A 14,808-nucleotide genomic window follows, 5' to 3' on the forward strand; every position below is an offset into this window, starting at 1 on the left:
CACCACCCTGACTTACTCTTCTTTGCCCCCCCTCCCCCCCCCCCCTCCACCTACCTCACTGTCTCCTTCACACACCAACCCCCCCAACACAGATTCCTGCTGCTTTTCAATAGGAATCCTCCGGTACAGCCCTTTTCCCCCCTGAGTCAGCTGTTTGAGTCTGCAGACACGATTGGGTCATTTGGCAGCTACATCTCTTCGGTGACCTCCTGCTAGGATAGGGAATGAACAGGGAATGGTGCGGGGGATAAAGGCCGGAGAGATGAGAGGAAAAACGACTATGAAATTCAATCTCACTACTACATGTTTCACTTCCACTCTTCTATCTAATCCTCCAAGCTGTATATCAATGACAAAACTTCTCAGTGTAGAAGTGACAGTTGGCTCCTGCAACGATTGATGCTCAGCAGTACTTTTAATGGTCCTCCGAATGGGTCCTGTGAGAGCCTGCTAAATCTTAGATATGTATTTTCCATGAAATTTAAGGTCTGAGCCACAGTGACTACTTTAACCTGTGCTGACGAGAACTATGAAAACTTGAGAATCTGGTCCACTGTGGCCTTTAAGTCCATGCACCTTGTGTCTATTAGAAGTCTGCTGGTTAGTGAACTCCTTCCAGATTGCATGATGGAGTGCTGGCGGAGGAGAGTTTCAAGGATAACATGACATTCTGCTGTTGATTTGTTGAACTTGCTCAGAAAGACTTTTCAACTCTATTTTCAAATCTTTCATATTAGTTTTCCAATACCGTGAAGCAGACTAAATCTACCAATAGAGTACCTTTAACATTTAATCTGTGACCATAAAATTACAAAACTTGATGATAAAAGTCAAAAAGGACTGGACAGTAATAAATAAAGTTGACTTCTACTGACTGTAATTTTACACTATTCACACATACTGTTATATCCAGTATATTCAAGTGAGAACCTTTTTACAATGAATAACCAAACAACCTTAACTCACTGATTAATAATATAGCTTGGAATAAGCTGATACCACCACGTATAACAATTTCCAAAATGATATAAAGTTTTTAGATCAAGTATCTTCAACATGCTAAAACTTGATGCCTATTCAAATTTCCTGAGATGAAGCTTGAACCCCCACCACCCCACCCCAACCCCATGATCAAACACCTCAAAACATTGAATTCAGAATATATATGAAACAAAAATGGTGTAAAATCCTACAGTTGCTGGAAACAACTGCTACTGTTCTGAATAAATAACTTAGATGACGAATCATCTATGGAATGGGTTGCACTTAATCCTTTTGTCAGTCACCAGAAGCAACTGTGGAAATTCTAATCAAATTTGTTATCAGTGAAGAGGAACACAGGGTGCGATTTAAAGAGGCTGACAGACACAGGAAATGTTTCTGTAAGGTTTACTGAGTCGAGAAAGACTGCTGCACACAGAGCTGAAATAAATAAATGCAATAATTTTATCGTAATAATTATAGTAACCATCATAGTAAGATTGCTTATTTAGGGGCTCTGTCTTCTTTTATATATAATATATATTTATAACTTTCAATAAATTGTTCCCTTTAATATTTTTCTCTCCTGTATGTATGCATGAGACTTTGGTTTGTTCCACTGAATGTCCTGGTAGCAGCACTCTGTATCCACGGTATCGCACAGGAGCATCATCCCCTGGCTCGTTTCTATAGCAATGCTTATAGAGAAGGCACCCTCCCCACTGGGCTTGCCCATGCACTCATCCTCAGGGGAGGCAGGGCACGGGGAGGAGTCATGAAGAAGGTCTCCAGTTGTCTTTGGTTGGTCGTTGGTTTGGTTTGCCCGTGACTGGCTGGCTGTTTTTGGTGCAGCTTGTTTTTTTTGTTTTTTTTTATACATTCCTGTTCCTAAAGCTTCAGTCCCTGCGGTGAGTTGTCACGGGTTCATACAGGGACTTTATGGTCCCTTTCCAGAGTCCCTCGTGATCCAGCTTCACTCATGGTTGTTGCATTCACTCGTGCACAGATCAACACAAGCAGACACACATACTCACGCACACTCTAACATACATTTCTAACTTGTCATCTTCTTGCAAACATACATTTATTCAGTGAATCACTCACTCCATCGTTCCCACATTCACTCCCTGATCACCCATCCTTCCATTCATTCAACAGTCACATGTTCTCACCAAATTAGCAGTGAGACAAATAAGTGCGTCACATGTCAATAGTCCATTGTTGGTCCATTTGATCTGTACAGATCACTCAATCCCTTTGTCCACCCTGCCATTTTTATGTCTCCTTCTTCCTGGTTTCCCTTTATCCATTGGCTAAGCACCCATTCTCTTGTTCAGTCAGTCTTTCACACCCGTGTTCTCTCTGCATGGTCCAGTTGTAATCCCATACTTGACATCGTCCAGCTGGTCCAGAATAGGAGGCATGAGGGCCCTGTGGTTTCTGTGGTCATGGCATAAAGGCCTTTGTAGACCCTGAGAGTCTGGCTGCCCCTCGGATTCTTTGGCAATATTTCTGGCCTGTGAAAAGAGGCAGACCAGGTCCAAAAGCTTCCAGCATCAGACCAGGCTTTGTCCAGTTGGTCCAGTAAGGGGACTAAAGTTGAGAGGAATGATCACTTACTAGGTGGCTGTAGTGGCAAATTAGGAGGTATAAAGCTAAACCCCATGAATGATTCATCATGTTTCTGGTCAATGTTTTTCCCAACAAAGAGAGGTGTTCATTCGAGTGAGACAGAAGAGTTGACTGGGTTAGCCATTGGCAGGCTCAGGTCAAGGCTTTGGATGACAAGACAGTGGGTGCTAGCATTAGCCACTACTAGCGCGGCCCAGTAGCGCGCACCCGCTTCCCTCGCTTGCTGATGGTGGTGAAGCGGAAGGGGGTTGTGAGGTCAGGTTGTTCCCCGGGTGGGAACCGTTTCATGAAGTGTACATCCTGCTGGTTGGGCAGTGTGTGGGGACCTCGGCGAGGACGGCCTCTTTTAGTGAAGCCAACATACCAGCCCGTGTAGCGTGCTGACATCAGAGCTGTGTAGTGGTTTTCCAGAACCTTTTCCACAAACACGCAGTCGGCGCTTCGATTACTGGCCTTCTGAGAGAGCAGAGAAACCACAGATATATATACACGGACACAAAAGCAAAGAGAGGCTTGTCAGGAAACTGTATTGTAATGACAGAAATTTTTCAACATATCTCTGAAACAAAGAAGTCTCACCTTTCCAACCAGTTTGCCGCGTCGGTTCATGCACAGGTAGAAATTGGTTTCTTTGCCCCGGATTCTCACCTGGCTGCCAAAGGTATCGGCCTCCACTACAAGCTGGGCTTGTGAAGGGACAGACAGAGGGACAGACAGACATTAGAGCCAAGCTGACACAGTAGACCTTTGTGCATCGGGGGAGGCTTAATGTATTTCACAAGCTTATTAGGTTGTAGAAATAAAGACAAACACATAAAGGTGTGACACAATTACAACTTGCATAGCTTTATTCGAGCTTTCGTGGACAGGTCTACCACCAAGTTCTGACACTCAAATTAGCAGTTGCCAGAAAACAAGCATTCACACGAATTGAGAGTATTCAGCTTCATAGTTGCAATTAAATGTTCTCTGGCTAGACAGATGGTTGCGAAGTAAGGTCAGTCACACACATGGATGCAAAGGATCCAACTACAAATGGACCTTTAAAAGAAGATAACAGTAAAGAGACGATGGAGCATGGTGGGCTCAGAGGAGCAGGAAAACACTTCAACAAAGCAGCTGTGATACTGTTGTTTGAAAGTGTGTGCACGTGCCCCCATGTGTGCATGCGTGTGCATGTTCATCCTTCCAGGCAATATCGCCTCACTAACTACACATCTTGCGAGAGCTTGTGCCTGTTTAAAAATAAAACCTTAAAACGGTTCCTACATGACCTTAGTCAACAAAGGGGTCAAGAGAAATCAATATCTCCCTCCCTCTTGCCCTCTTCCCCCAACTCCCTTCTTGCCTCCCTTCTGCTCTTTCACTTCATGTTCATATCTTCATGCACTTGCTTTATTTCTTCTCTCCCTGTAAGAACCTACATTCTTTGTGCGGTTCTTTGCTTCCATTGTTGGTCAGTTTTAAGAGAATATTCTAAGTGTTATTTCTCCAAAACAGATCCGCTTTTGCCATTTGTGGTTCCATCTTTGGCTTGAAGTGGCACGTTAGCAGACTGACATGCTTGTAAATGGAAAGGATGTGCTGTATAATCCATTTCTGGACCACATGCAGAAATATGAACTCCAGCTTTGTGGTGTGGCTTTCTTCTTCTCATTGATTGTGTGGGGTTTAAGAATGGGTTGACCATCATTACAGACGGTGAAGGTGGAGAGGAGGAGGAGGAGGAGGAGGAGGAGGAGGAGGAGAAAGTGGGGGATGGACAGAAAGCATGCGAGAGGATGGATGGAGGGAGGGAGAGGAAGCCTGCTGTTTTAAATCCAGCGGAGACAACAGGGAGGATGAGAAATCAATGGAGGGATCGATGAAGGAGATGAGTTTCTAACACTCGGTCCGACACTCTACCTGCCAGGTTGTTTCTCCCACTACCATACACTGTTTCCCTAACATCTCTACATCTCTCTCTCTCTCTCTCTCTCTCTCTCTCTCTCTCTCTCTCTCTCTCTCTCTCTCTCTCTCTCTCTCTCTGCTCTCTCTTGTGAATCATTGAGTCAGCAGCCAGTCGATGAGGTCTTTGTACTCCCAAGACAAGCTTCACTGCCCCTCTGCCAAAGCCTGGGGAGGTGTGAGTGTGTGCTCTTTTGTGAGTGTGCCTGCACAGTTGCATTCTGTCTCCGTTCATGCATGCACTTGGTCACCCTCAAAGTCTTTGTACTTGCAGCTTCTGGATGCTGTGAGTGTATATGTATTAGCAGGTAAGCATCAATACTGCTGTCCATATACACACTTTGGATTTGTCTTTGTGTGTGTGTGTCTTACCATATTTGTCTCCATCTTCTCCTCGGGCACTGATTCTGCGTCCGAGCACCTGTACATGCTTGCCGCTGGTGCGGCTGTAGAGCTGGTAAACTCGGTGATGCCGTCGACTCATGGTGTCTCGCACCTGTGTCTGGTTTTCCACATGCACACTGAAGTTGACTCCATCCACACCAAGTACCTGCTGAAAGACCCACAAACACATCCACCGGTCAGCCAAATGTTAAAGTTACTTGAAAAAAATGCATGCAGAAACCTCAACTTGTTTGTTATGTGGCATAATCACTCTTGTCATTGGTGCTGACTCTCACCTGTAATGGATTGCACATCACCAGCATCATCTGGATACATCTGGAAAAAGTAGAAACAGATGAGTTTAGAGGTATGTAAGCAACACTGAATGTTGGAACGTCTGGGAATGACACCATCATTTCCATCTCTTTATTCTCTGCCGTTTTCCTTATTCAACCTCTCATTTCCTTATTGGGTGATTGCTCACACTGCTGGACGTGCGGCTGGCACAGCAGCTTGACATACAGACCGGCAGATGTCCAGGGATCAGCAGACGGACAACACCCACGGCACTGTTTACAGTAACGCTACCAGCCTTTGGTCTGAACCCACTTTCTGACCCATCTGTGACTTTCGCTGCACCAAAATCTGGCCTGCAAATGACCTGATTGGACCATAGCAAAATGGCAAACATGCCGAGACAACTAGAACATGTTTTGGTTTGGACTTCTAAGGGAATGGGCTGGCTTATTTGGCTGCCTCGTGTATGTAGACAGCTGGGCTCGACTACAGGTGTACACTGCTATGATGTGGCTTTTGAGAACCGAGAACTGCGGTTACATTTAGAAATGCTCTGAACAAGTGAGAACATGAGCTATGAAAACGTGTGGAAAGAGGATTTATGGAGGAAACAGCTGCTGGTGATGTAGCATGCAGAATTAATGTATATACGATAAAAGCAACCTTTTTAGATTGTATTTCATAAAAGTTGTTCATCTAGCTGACAGTCCAGATAGATTTTGATTGAAACAGCTGGTTACACTTACAATTACATTTCTTCTCAGTTTATCACATTGCTTAATTGAAGTTTTAACCTTGACCTTGGATGCATCAAATATTATTTACAACTTTAGTGAGGGAGTGATTGCGTTGCATAAAAATCTTCTTTGGCAGTCCTTGAACTGCTCTCAATTAGTGGCTGAAAGTTTGATGAAGTTCAGGACCAAGTGTGTGGGCTGACAAGTAATTCTATGAATCTTGTCTTTCCCCACCTCATCTTTTGCTATCTCTCTGCATGCCTTTTCCCCCTTTCTCTCTTTCTAGCTCTCTCTTTCTCTCTGCTCAACCATCTTCCTCATCTCTCCAGTAACGTATCTCTCCCTCACTGTCTCTCTGACCTCTCTACCTTTCTCCTATCACGCCCTGCCTCCCATCTTCCTTTGTGTTTGGAGTTAGCGAGGTGACTCCTCCAGACTGTCATGGGCATGTACACAGATGTGCAGATGTGCACAGGGTGTAAGTGTGTGTACAGGAGAAGTGGGCAGCTGACAGCTGGGCCAAAGCAAAGACATATGCACTGCAAAGACAGGGAGATAGCGAAAAGGAGAGAGGTAGACTGACTGAGCGGTAAACAAAGGCATAGGGGAAAGGCAGGATAGATGAAGGACAGATGACATAAGAATTATACAGAGGGGAGATGAAGCTAAAGTATGGCAGCAAATAAATGAAAGGTAAGCTAAATTAGGGAAGGCTGCACAGATGTGAAGTAGAGAAAGTCAGCTTAAAAAAATTAAAGTTGCATGCCACAGTTGAAAACAATAAAATAAAAAGGTGGCGTAACCTCATACTCTATAGTGAAGTGAGAAGCAAAAAATAAACATGTGAAAGAAGAGTGTGGTGCCCAACTCATGCACATTGTAGAAGGTACTGCTGTCACGCGACACTCACACATGCATATACAATCACAAAAGTCTTGTTTTCTTTTTCTTTTTCCTAATCTTTCTCAACATTTGTTTCCCATAGCTGGTGTGCTGGCTCCTGATCATTCTAATAGATGCAGACGTCCTGGGAAAAGCAGCAGTGCATTGGCCCTCACATTTTGCCTGCGCAGCCGAAAAAACCTGAGCGCCTGTGCATTGTGAGGACTCTCAGCTGTTAAAACACCACCGCTGCACTGCTGCCGAGGACACTGAAGGAAAAGTGCCTCAGCGCTGGATTCCCCCGCTCCCACAAAAACCACAGACACTCCATATTATGCCAGCCACAGAGAGAAAGAGAAGGAGAGAGGAAAGAGGGAGACAGGATCAGTCGGGAGGTGGGGGAGGGATGAGAAAATTAGAGAATAAGAGAGTAAAAGTTGGGGAGAGTAAAGACAGAAGGAGGTATGGAGAGAGGGAAAGCCCAGTGCACCTTGGGCGGTTGCCAAAGCAAGCAACGATCTGACATCATAAACCTGCGTCCCAGCAGATCTACCATATGGAGGCTGTGGTTGGACGAGCAGGCCTCAGTACCGACGACTGGGCACCAATGTGAAGGAGCGGTTTCACCCGGGTGTAGCAGTGGTTATCGTGGTAGGCCAATACTGCAGCTGTGGGCTCCAGCACAGTGCAAGAGTTACTGATGGTCTACAGTAGGCCTTGGTGAAGAATCTAGTGGGTGTGTAAGTGGGATCAGCAGTAAAATGGGCTACGGCAAATCAGAGATTCCCCACATGTGGCTTTGGGTGAAGAGCAGTAACAGGTTGTTGTGGGCGCTTTGCTTTTCTCGGCAGCTAAATACTTGTGATAAAGTTGGCCAGACAGCATGTGGATGTAGAAGGCTGTGGTGAAATGGATCGGGGAGACAAAAATGAATGGAGATATGGTTTGCTCTTGGAGAGCTAAACTAAAACCAGCAGACTAAACAGTGAGACTGTTCCTCTTCAGATACTACCATCATTCATCAGTTATTAATTCATACTATTTTATCTCAGCAAGTATCCGAGGGGGGGGGGGGTTATGGGCAAGACAGGAAGACAGATGTAGGCAGTTAGTCGAGTAAGTGGAGAGAGGCTGAGGGAGACAGACAAAGAGAGAAAAAGTCAGGGAGACACCGGCAGCAGCACACACCCTGTCCAGGTTGTGTCAGGAATGAGAAGTATCTGGAGATGACTGCCATCTGGGAGAAGTACAGTCGACACAAAGGAAGAAAAATAAATCCCTTGGCTTTTAACAAGACACACCTCAAATGGGCAAACTAAAGCCCCCTGAGTCTATATCCTCCTCCCTTAGATTTGCTCTTGGCACTTTATCATTTTCCTATCCCACTAGATAAAGCCTGTGTTATTTGACTCAACTTCTGAAATATTTTCAATAGAGGAAAAAAACTTTTTTTTTTTTTTTTTGTGGATGGGAAAATTGTCTTCTCTAAACCACCTTGGCCATCCCTGAAGTAAGTGCAGATGGTGATGGAGATGTTTATGGCAGGTTTTATGAGTAACACAACCCTGACTCTGACCCAGTGACCCTGAACTGTCAGCCAATCAAAACAGGGCCTTCCATGGCATGTTTTCTATGGGGACTGATGAGGAATGATGTAATCGTTAGACAAAGCCACCTTCCTCTCCATCTTCTTCTTCTGTAGCTGAGGTTTTCCCAGAAAGTATTTTAAACAACTCAGAATAAAGCCTGAACTAGAGTAGAGAAATTAAACAATTGCATGATAAAGTGACTGAAGCAACTTACAAGACGGTCAGCGTGGAAAGAAGGGGCCACATTGCTTCCCCCCTCCACTATGGAACTTGGCCCAGAGACGGTCTCCTCGCTCGTTCCGAGCCAGTCCGACAGTCCGCAGAGTTGTCTTCTGTGTGTCGAATCCGGTGGATGTAGTGCGGAGTCAAAGAGTTAGCGGACTCTCCTGTTGGCATCGGCGGCGGTGAGCCCCGGTTCCCCCGGTGTAGGAAACCTAACTGTGCGGCCACGGGCAAGGTGGGGTGTGAAGCCAGGGTAACTGTGCCACTGTGACCGCCGGGCAACCTCTAACAGCTGTCCAGACCGGTGGAGGGACGGATGGGCGGGGGGGAGAGCAAAGGGGTTCGGACTTTAAAAAGCTGGCGCTGCGCGTGCCTGACAGAGAGAGGAACAGGTGAAAGCGCGCTCACGCGTCACAGATAGCCAATTCCAATCGATCTCGTTGACCCCCGCAGTGATGCGTGGCCCCGTGAACAGATGCGGCGCGTGCGTAATCTTTTGTGTAATCCAATGCGTAACGTTTCGGCGCAACAGCAAGCTCCCGGACTCCAAAAATATTTGCAGCTGCCGAGATGCCAAGTGAGTGTTTGTCCCGCCACAAGCAGGCAGGTTTAGTCCCAGCAGAGCGAGGTCAGGAGCTGCTGGAGGTGGGCTACCTGGGCTGGCTGCTGGAGCAAACGGCGTCCTGGAGAAGGGGGCTCTGCGGGCGCAGGGTAATGCAAAGTGGCCTCGGTCATGTCTGCGCCCCCACGCTGGCTTAACGGATCTGTGGCTCAGGTGACACCAGCCAACAGTGTTCGACAGAGAGGGTGATAAGGTCCCGGAGCGGTCCAGCTCAGAGGGGTATATGGAGACTGGTGAATGAGAATGGGAGGGGATAATAAAGGAGAAAGAAAGACGAGGGAGGGAGGGGTGGCTGTAGAGGATGGGAACAGCTGTGACTGGGTGGCGGACTCAGCCACCCGCGACACAGCGAGGAAATGACAGCCGCACTTTGCACCTGATTTTCCGGACTTCCCCGCTTTCCTCAGCCGCTGGTTACCGCCTGGCAGCAGCAGTCCTCTGTGCGCCCTCTCCACACAATACCTGCCAAAACACAGCACGATGACATCACCTCCAAAATGTTTGAAGGGGGAAAATGCAATCCGATCTTTTTATTTATTTTTTTAAAACGTAGAAAGTTTGAGCAGTTTCTCTGAAAAAGGGGGAGAGAAAAAACACCAAAGTTTCCTCGTTGCGAGGAAAAAACAACAACTCCGCGCTGCAAGAAGAGAAGAGTCGGGGTCGCCACTTTCTCAAGAAATTAAAAGTTATAAAGCGAGTCCACTGTAAACGTGTTTACTGAAAATCACACTGACAGATCGACTCCCCAGTCCAAAATCTGCACCGTCCTTCTCCATGTATCTGCCTCCCTGCTTCATTCAGACACCAGCAGAAAACGCAAGAGAGAACGCAAAAGAACCCAGCCGTGCGCTTTTATCCACTTCACTTGTATTATGCAGATCCTTCTCCCTTTCAAAAATTCCAAGGTTTCTTTTCATAAAAGCTCTTCGTGAGGGGGGGCTGCACAGGAGAGGCGCGTCGGCAGGCACAGACCTCACTCCAAGAAAAACCAGAACAAGATTTTAACAGACGCGGATCAATCCTCCCTCCCTCCTTCCCTCCGCTCTGCCTCCCTCCCTCCTCCCTCGCTCTCTATCTCTCCCTCACACGCACGCTAACTCACACACGCACGCACGCACACTTATTGGATCAAACTAGGATTAGTCAGTCGCTATGCGATGCCGACCAAACTTACACAGCAAAAAGAAATGTCCATTTTAATGAGTGTTCCGAAACATCTAGTGATTAGGTAAGATCATTTTACTTGTGTTACGATTGTCTTTATTTCTTTTTCATATCGGGCACTTTTCATGTTGGGAATTATATAAACAAGGTAAATGAATTGGAAAGTAATAGGATGATGTAATGGCACCGGGAGTATTTCACTTTCCAGAAAAAGAAAGGAAAAAGTGCATTTCAGACAGATTGGGTTTTGAAAGCATCGTTGGCCAAAAATGTTCTGCTAAAAATACTCCAACAATAACACATCTGGAAGAAACAGGTGAACAGCTGTCGTCAACAGGCGGACTCCTTGGCCATTATCTCTCTTAAAGATAACCTCACTGCAGCCTCAGTGGCCCTGGATTCAGGATGGAGGGTGGAGGGCGGAGGGTGGAGGGTGGAGGGTGGAGGGCTCCCTCAGTCTTTCTCTCACACACGCACACACACTCCTCAGAGTCACCGCGCTTTCAAGTGATGTATTTTGACTCCCCATTTCATAACTTTTAAGTTAAACCTTAAGAGGGAAAAATGAAACGGAGAATGGGAGACAGTCGGGAGGGCGGTATGTAAGCACGGACATGGATCCAAAACGAACATTTCTCAGAGATTTCGGCAGCAACGCCCGCTCAGCGCTCCCAAAACTCCCTCTCGCCGCCGCACAACCGCAGACGGTCAGCCAAGCCAACACAACACTCCTGCCATACCTTATACACACACACACACACACACACACACACACACACACACACACACACACACACACACACACACACACACACACACACACACACACACACACACACACACACACTGATGGTCCCACAAAGAAAGAATAAAGGGAAAGAGTTAATTTGTCCGTGTGTCCATGTGTGTGTAATAGAGGTGGGAGGGTGTTGGCCTCATACATCAGGGACAGTTATCTTGGCTCCAAGTGTATGCTTATTCTTTTCATCATTGTACTTTTAAATCACACTCATGCACAGACTTTTGCAACTGGACAAAGTTGAGCTGGGCTGGGTTAGGGGCATTGTGGTTGAATGCCTTTCCAGTCATGCTCCATAGACAAGCCTTTGGCCCTTTTTCCTACTACTGGCTCTCTCTGTCTTTGCACCTGTGTCTGGGCGCTTTTTCACTGCTCACCACAATGCTGCAAGGGACGTGAGTGTAAATGTTGTGGAGAGGGATTTGAACCACATTCTGGTGATGAGGTATGGGCCTGTCTGGTACTCTTAAGCCCAGATGGAAGGGTTCAGAATGGGGGCTACAGCACATCTTGGAAATAGAAAGTGCAGACAGAAGAGCTCAGCTGTATTCAGATAGTAGCTTTTAGCTTTCGGCTTAACAGAAGAAGTCGATTTGTTAATAGTAAAAGTAATTTTCCAAGTGGATCTTGGTAGTGAGTTGATTTTACTTCCATTCCATTCATATCGACAAGATGTCTATGACAAAAGCAGTCTATGGGGAACATGTGTTTTTCATTTGTATGAACTCAGATTAAAGATTAATACTAACAAAATAATCATGGATACAAAACTGACGGCCCCGTCAAGAAAAGGTTGATCTGTGAATTCTGTTGTAATCATCATGATTATTTGCAGAATTTGTAGATTTGAAATAAGATGCCAAAAAAAAAAAAAAAAAAAACTTTTATAAATGGGAACTTTTGAATCATAACCAAACAACACCAAAAAACATGTCTTGAAAAACCAAACTGGTCTTTTCTTCCCTCTCTTTTTCTGTCACATCACTCTTTCTTTCATTTATTTTCTGTCCACCCTATCTGTCTCTTTAATCTCTCCGGCTGTTTTTTATCTGCTCTCTCTGTCCCTCCCTCGGTTTGCAGCCGGCATATTGATTGCTTATGTCTTTGCCTCTGCAGCTCCTGCTTATTGATCTTTAGCTAAGACGCGCACACACAAACACACACAAAGTTGTATGCTCAAACATCCTCACACACATGAATGTCCCCTTCCCATTCCCCACACTCGAAACTCCTCTTACGTTCATGCGGACCAATTTCGCTGTGCTTAATATTCACACATGCACATGTGCATGCGCTCACATGCACACAAACACTGCCAAAGTGACACACACCAGGACACCAGATATTTTTTTGCATATACCCTCTGTTGTGTTGAATAGACTTGGCATTGATGGACGTTATGCCTTTGTGCTCCTCTCTCAACTCATTAAAGTGAATGAGACCCGTGTGTGTGTGTGTTTGTGTTGGTGTGTGTCTGGGGCCCTGTAGCTGCTGTAGGTCCAGGCCTTGCTCTCTCTCTTCGTATTTCTCTCCTTCTTTTTGACTTGGCCTGCAGGCTTCTTCATCTAGGGAGCCTGGTCAATATGGCTATTCTGTCTAGCAATTAACATCGATCAGTGCTCGTCAATACCGTCAGCACCCAGACAAAGACCCAGGGTGCATTGCGTGCGCTCGCCCTTTCTCTATCACAGCCAAACAAATCCCCAAACAGCACTCTCATTATATGAGGGCATTCTGGCCTGACCCAAAGGTCATCATGCAGGACTCCATGCTGTGGGTGACCGGAGTAAAATCTAATGCAAAACTCTGTTTTGAGCCTCAAGCCAGTTGTTGACTCATTACAGCAGTTGTGCATGCATGTGTGGAGCTGTGGATAAGGAGTCAAGTTTGGATATGGCTTGGTTTAGATGTATTCACAGACAAGTTGGCCGACCGGCAATGCCGTTCCCCTGCTGTGCACTCCAAAGTGTATGACACTGAAAACTTTGAAGAGTATAAATGCAATCCATCATTCTGGTGACATACTGTGCAGATTTCGAGTTTTCAGATGTGTCAAGTGTGGTGGATTGTGTCCAATTAGCTTTGCCTATAAGGTATGAGCTGTATATGTTTGAATGGGAGGAGGGACTGGGGAACCAGGCCTGTGTGTATGCTGGATCTCTGGAGGGAGAGGAAGGCTTGTGGCTTTGATTAATACCTGCAGACATGGACCCTAAACTTCACATCAGATGTTGAGATGTCAGCCTAACATTGGTTTCTTGGATAGATACCCCTACCCTGTTAATCATGGGCCAAGTTTAAACTGTTCCCCAATGTGTGAATGTATGAGACACTTAATAAAGGCCCTTTGATGACAGGGAGGCCCATTCGAAGTCAAGGAATGTGTACAGTGTGCCGGGCTTTGAAATGAGAACCTGTTTGCCACTTGTCCGCGTCTGCAAGATGAGAGAATCGACAGCTGCAAGTAAGTAAGAGCAGGAATTAATTAGCAGAGAGCGATAGCAAGCCATGCCTGAGATGAAGAGAATAGTGAAATATTGTTTTTATTAGCTGCAATGTTGGTGGTGCACAGCCTGCTCCCTTCTCTCGCTTAGCAAGATTAATCCAGTGAATATGAAAGTTTGCTTTGCTTCCATCCCGAAATCCTTTGCAGCTGTTGTCTCTATACATAGCCCAGCTGAAGCATTGGAATAACTTTACTTTAACACTTTCAAGTTGGAGGGTTTGATGCCGTTTTGGACTGGTGTCAAGGTAATTATTCATCCAATCTTGCTTGTCATCGTTAAGCCAGCTCATGGCTTTAAAAAGTGAACTGCATCTAGGTTGTCCCCTTACTCAGGCTAGCAGGACATATGTTGCAATTGCGCTGACTTTTTCAGTGGCTTTTGGTTATTGTCATTGTTGTTGTTGATGTTTTCTGAAGTACTGAACAATACAAAACATTTGTGCAATTTGAATATACTAAGCGTGTGATACTGGCCTCGTATCCAAAAAACATGTGCATCCCATCTGGCAAGACTACATGTTGAAATGTTGACATTTTGCATTGAAGAAATATTACATAAATGCAAATAAACAAAAAAAGAAATCTCATAAAGACATCAAACTTGGAATGTTGCTGTCTTTTTGCACCTGGATCATATATCAGTGCAAGTATCAGCATTAATAAGTTGTGACAGAACCTTGCGACTGCGGCCAGTGATAGAGGAACTTCTGACAATCAAACTAAATATAAACCATAAGCATTTATTGTTCAGATTTAAGAGGAACCTCAGCGGATAAACGGACATATTTTGTATGATCGAGGTATGTATCCAGAGCCTTTCTGCATGCTGTCTGACAGTGATGGGCAGGAGCTGTTCTGTGTCCTCCGTGAGGATGTACAGGTTAATTGCTTTTGACCAATGAGGTTGTACATAAATATGCAATACTCTATGACTGGGTGGATGTTTGTTTAATTATGCTCCTTGTGGTTGTGTGTGTTTGTTTGAGTGATTACACCATGACCCTTAGTGACAGACTGTGCACAGCTGAGCATGTGGCGTTTGTGGC

The 14,808-nt window shown here is 45.6% G+C and overlaps 1 protein-coding gene across 2 annotated transcripts; it reads right to left on the minus strand.

The window, feature by feature from the left end:
- Positions 1-1,535: 1,535 nt before the first annotated feature.
- fgf18a (fibroblast growth factor 18a) lies at positions 1,536-10,339 on the minus strand. 2 transcript variants are annotated; one of them, XM_080465228.1, is made up of 5 exons: positions 8,664-10,339; positions 5,241-5,280; positions 4,933-5,113; positions 3,193-3,299; positions 1,536-3,069 (listed from the first exon to the last, which is right to left on the minus strand). In XM_080465228.1, the coding sequence occupies exons 1-5, from the start codon at positions 8,693-8,695 to the stop codon at positions 2,797-2,799; spliced, it is 633 nt and encodes a 210-aa protein (XP_080321354.1). In that variant the 5' UTR covers positions 8,696-10,339; the 3' UTR covers positions 1,536-2,796. The 2 variants fall into 2 exon arrangements, with proteins under 2 accessions (XP_080321354.1, XP_080321355.1); XM_080465229.1 differs by having other exon boundaries at positions 1,862-3,066; positions 8,664-8,814.
- Positions 10,340-14,808: the final 4,469 nt, after the last annotated feature.

This window comes from Lipophrys pholis (genome assembly GCF_963383615.2).
Source record: "Lipophrys pholis genome assembly, chromosome: 6".
Taxonomy (NCBI): Eukaryota; Metazoa; Chordata; class Actinopteri; order Blenniiformes; family Blenniidae; genus Lipophrys; species Lipophrys pholis.

Excerpts from the sequence above, each read along its gene's own strand:
- fgf18a (XM_080465228.1), bottom strand. The coding sequence starts at position 8,695 with ATGTGGCCCCTTCTTTCCACGCTGACCGTCTT. Across the intron at positions 3,300-4,932 it reads AGAAGATGGAGACAAATATG|CCCAGCTTGTAGTGGAGGCC; the intron begins GTAAGACACACA and ends TCCCTTCACAAG. Across the intron at positions 3,070-3,192 it reads GCGGCAAACTGGTTGGAAAG|AAGGCCAGTAATCGAAGCGC; the intron begins GTGAGACTTCTT and ends CTGCTCTCTCAG.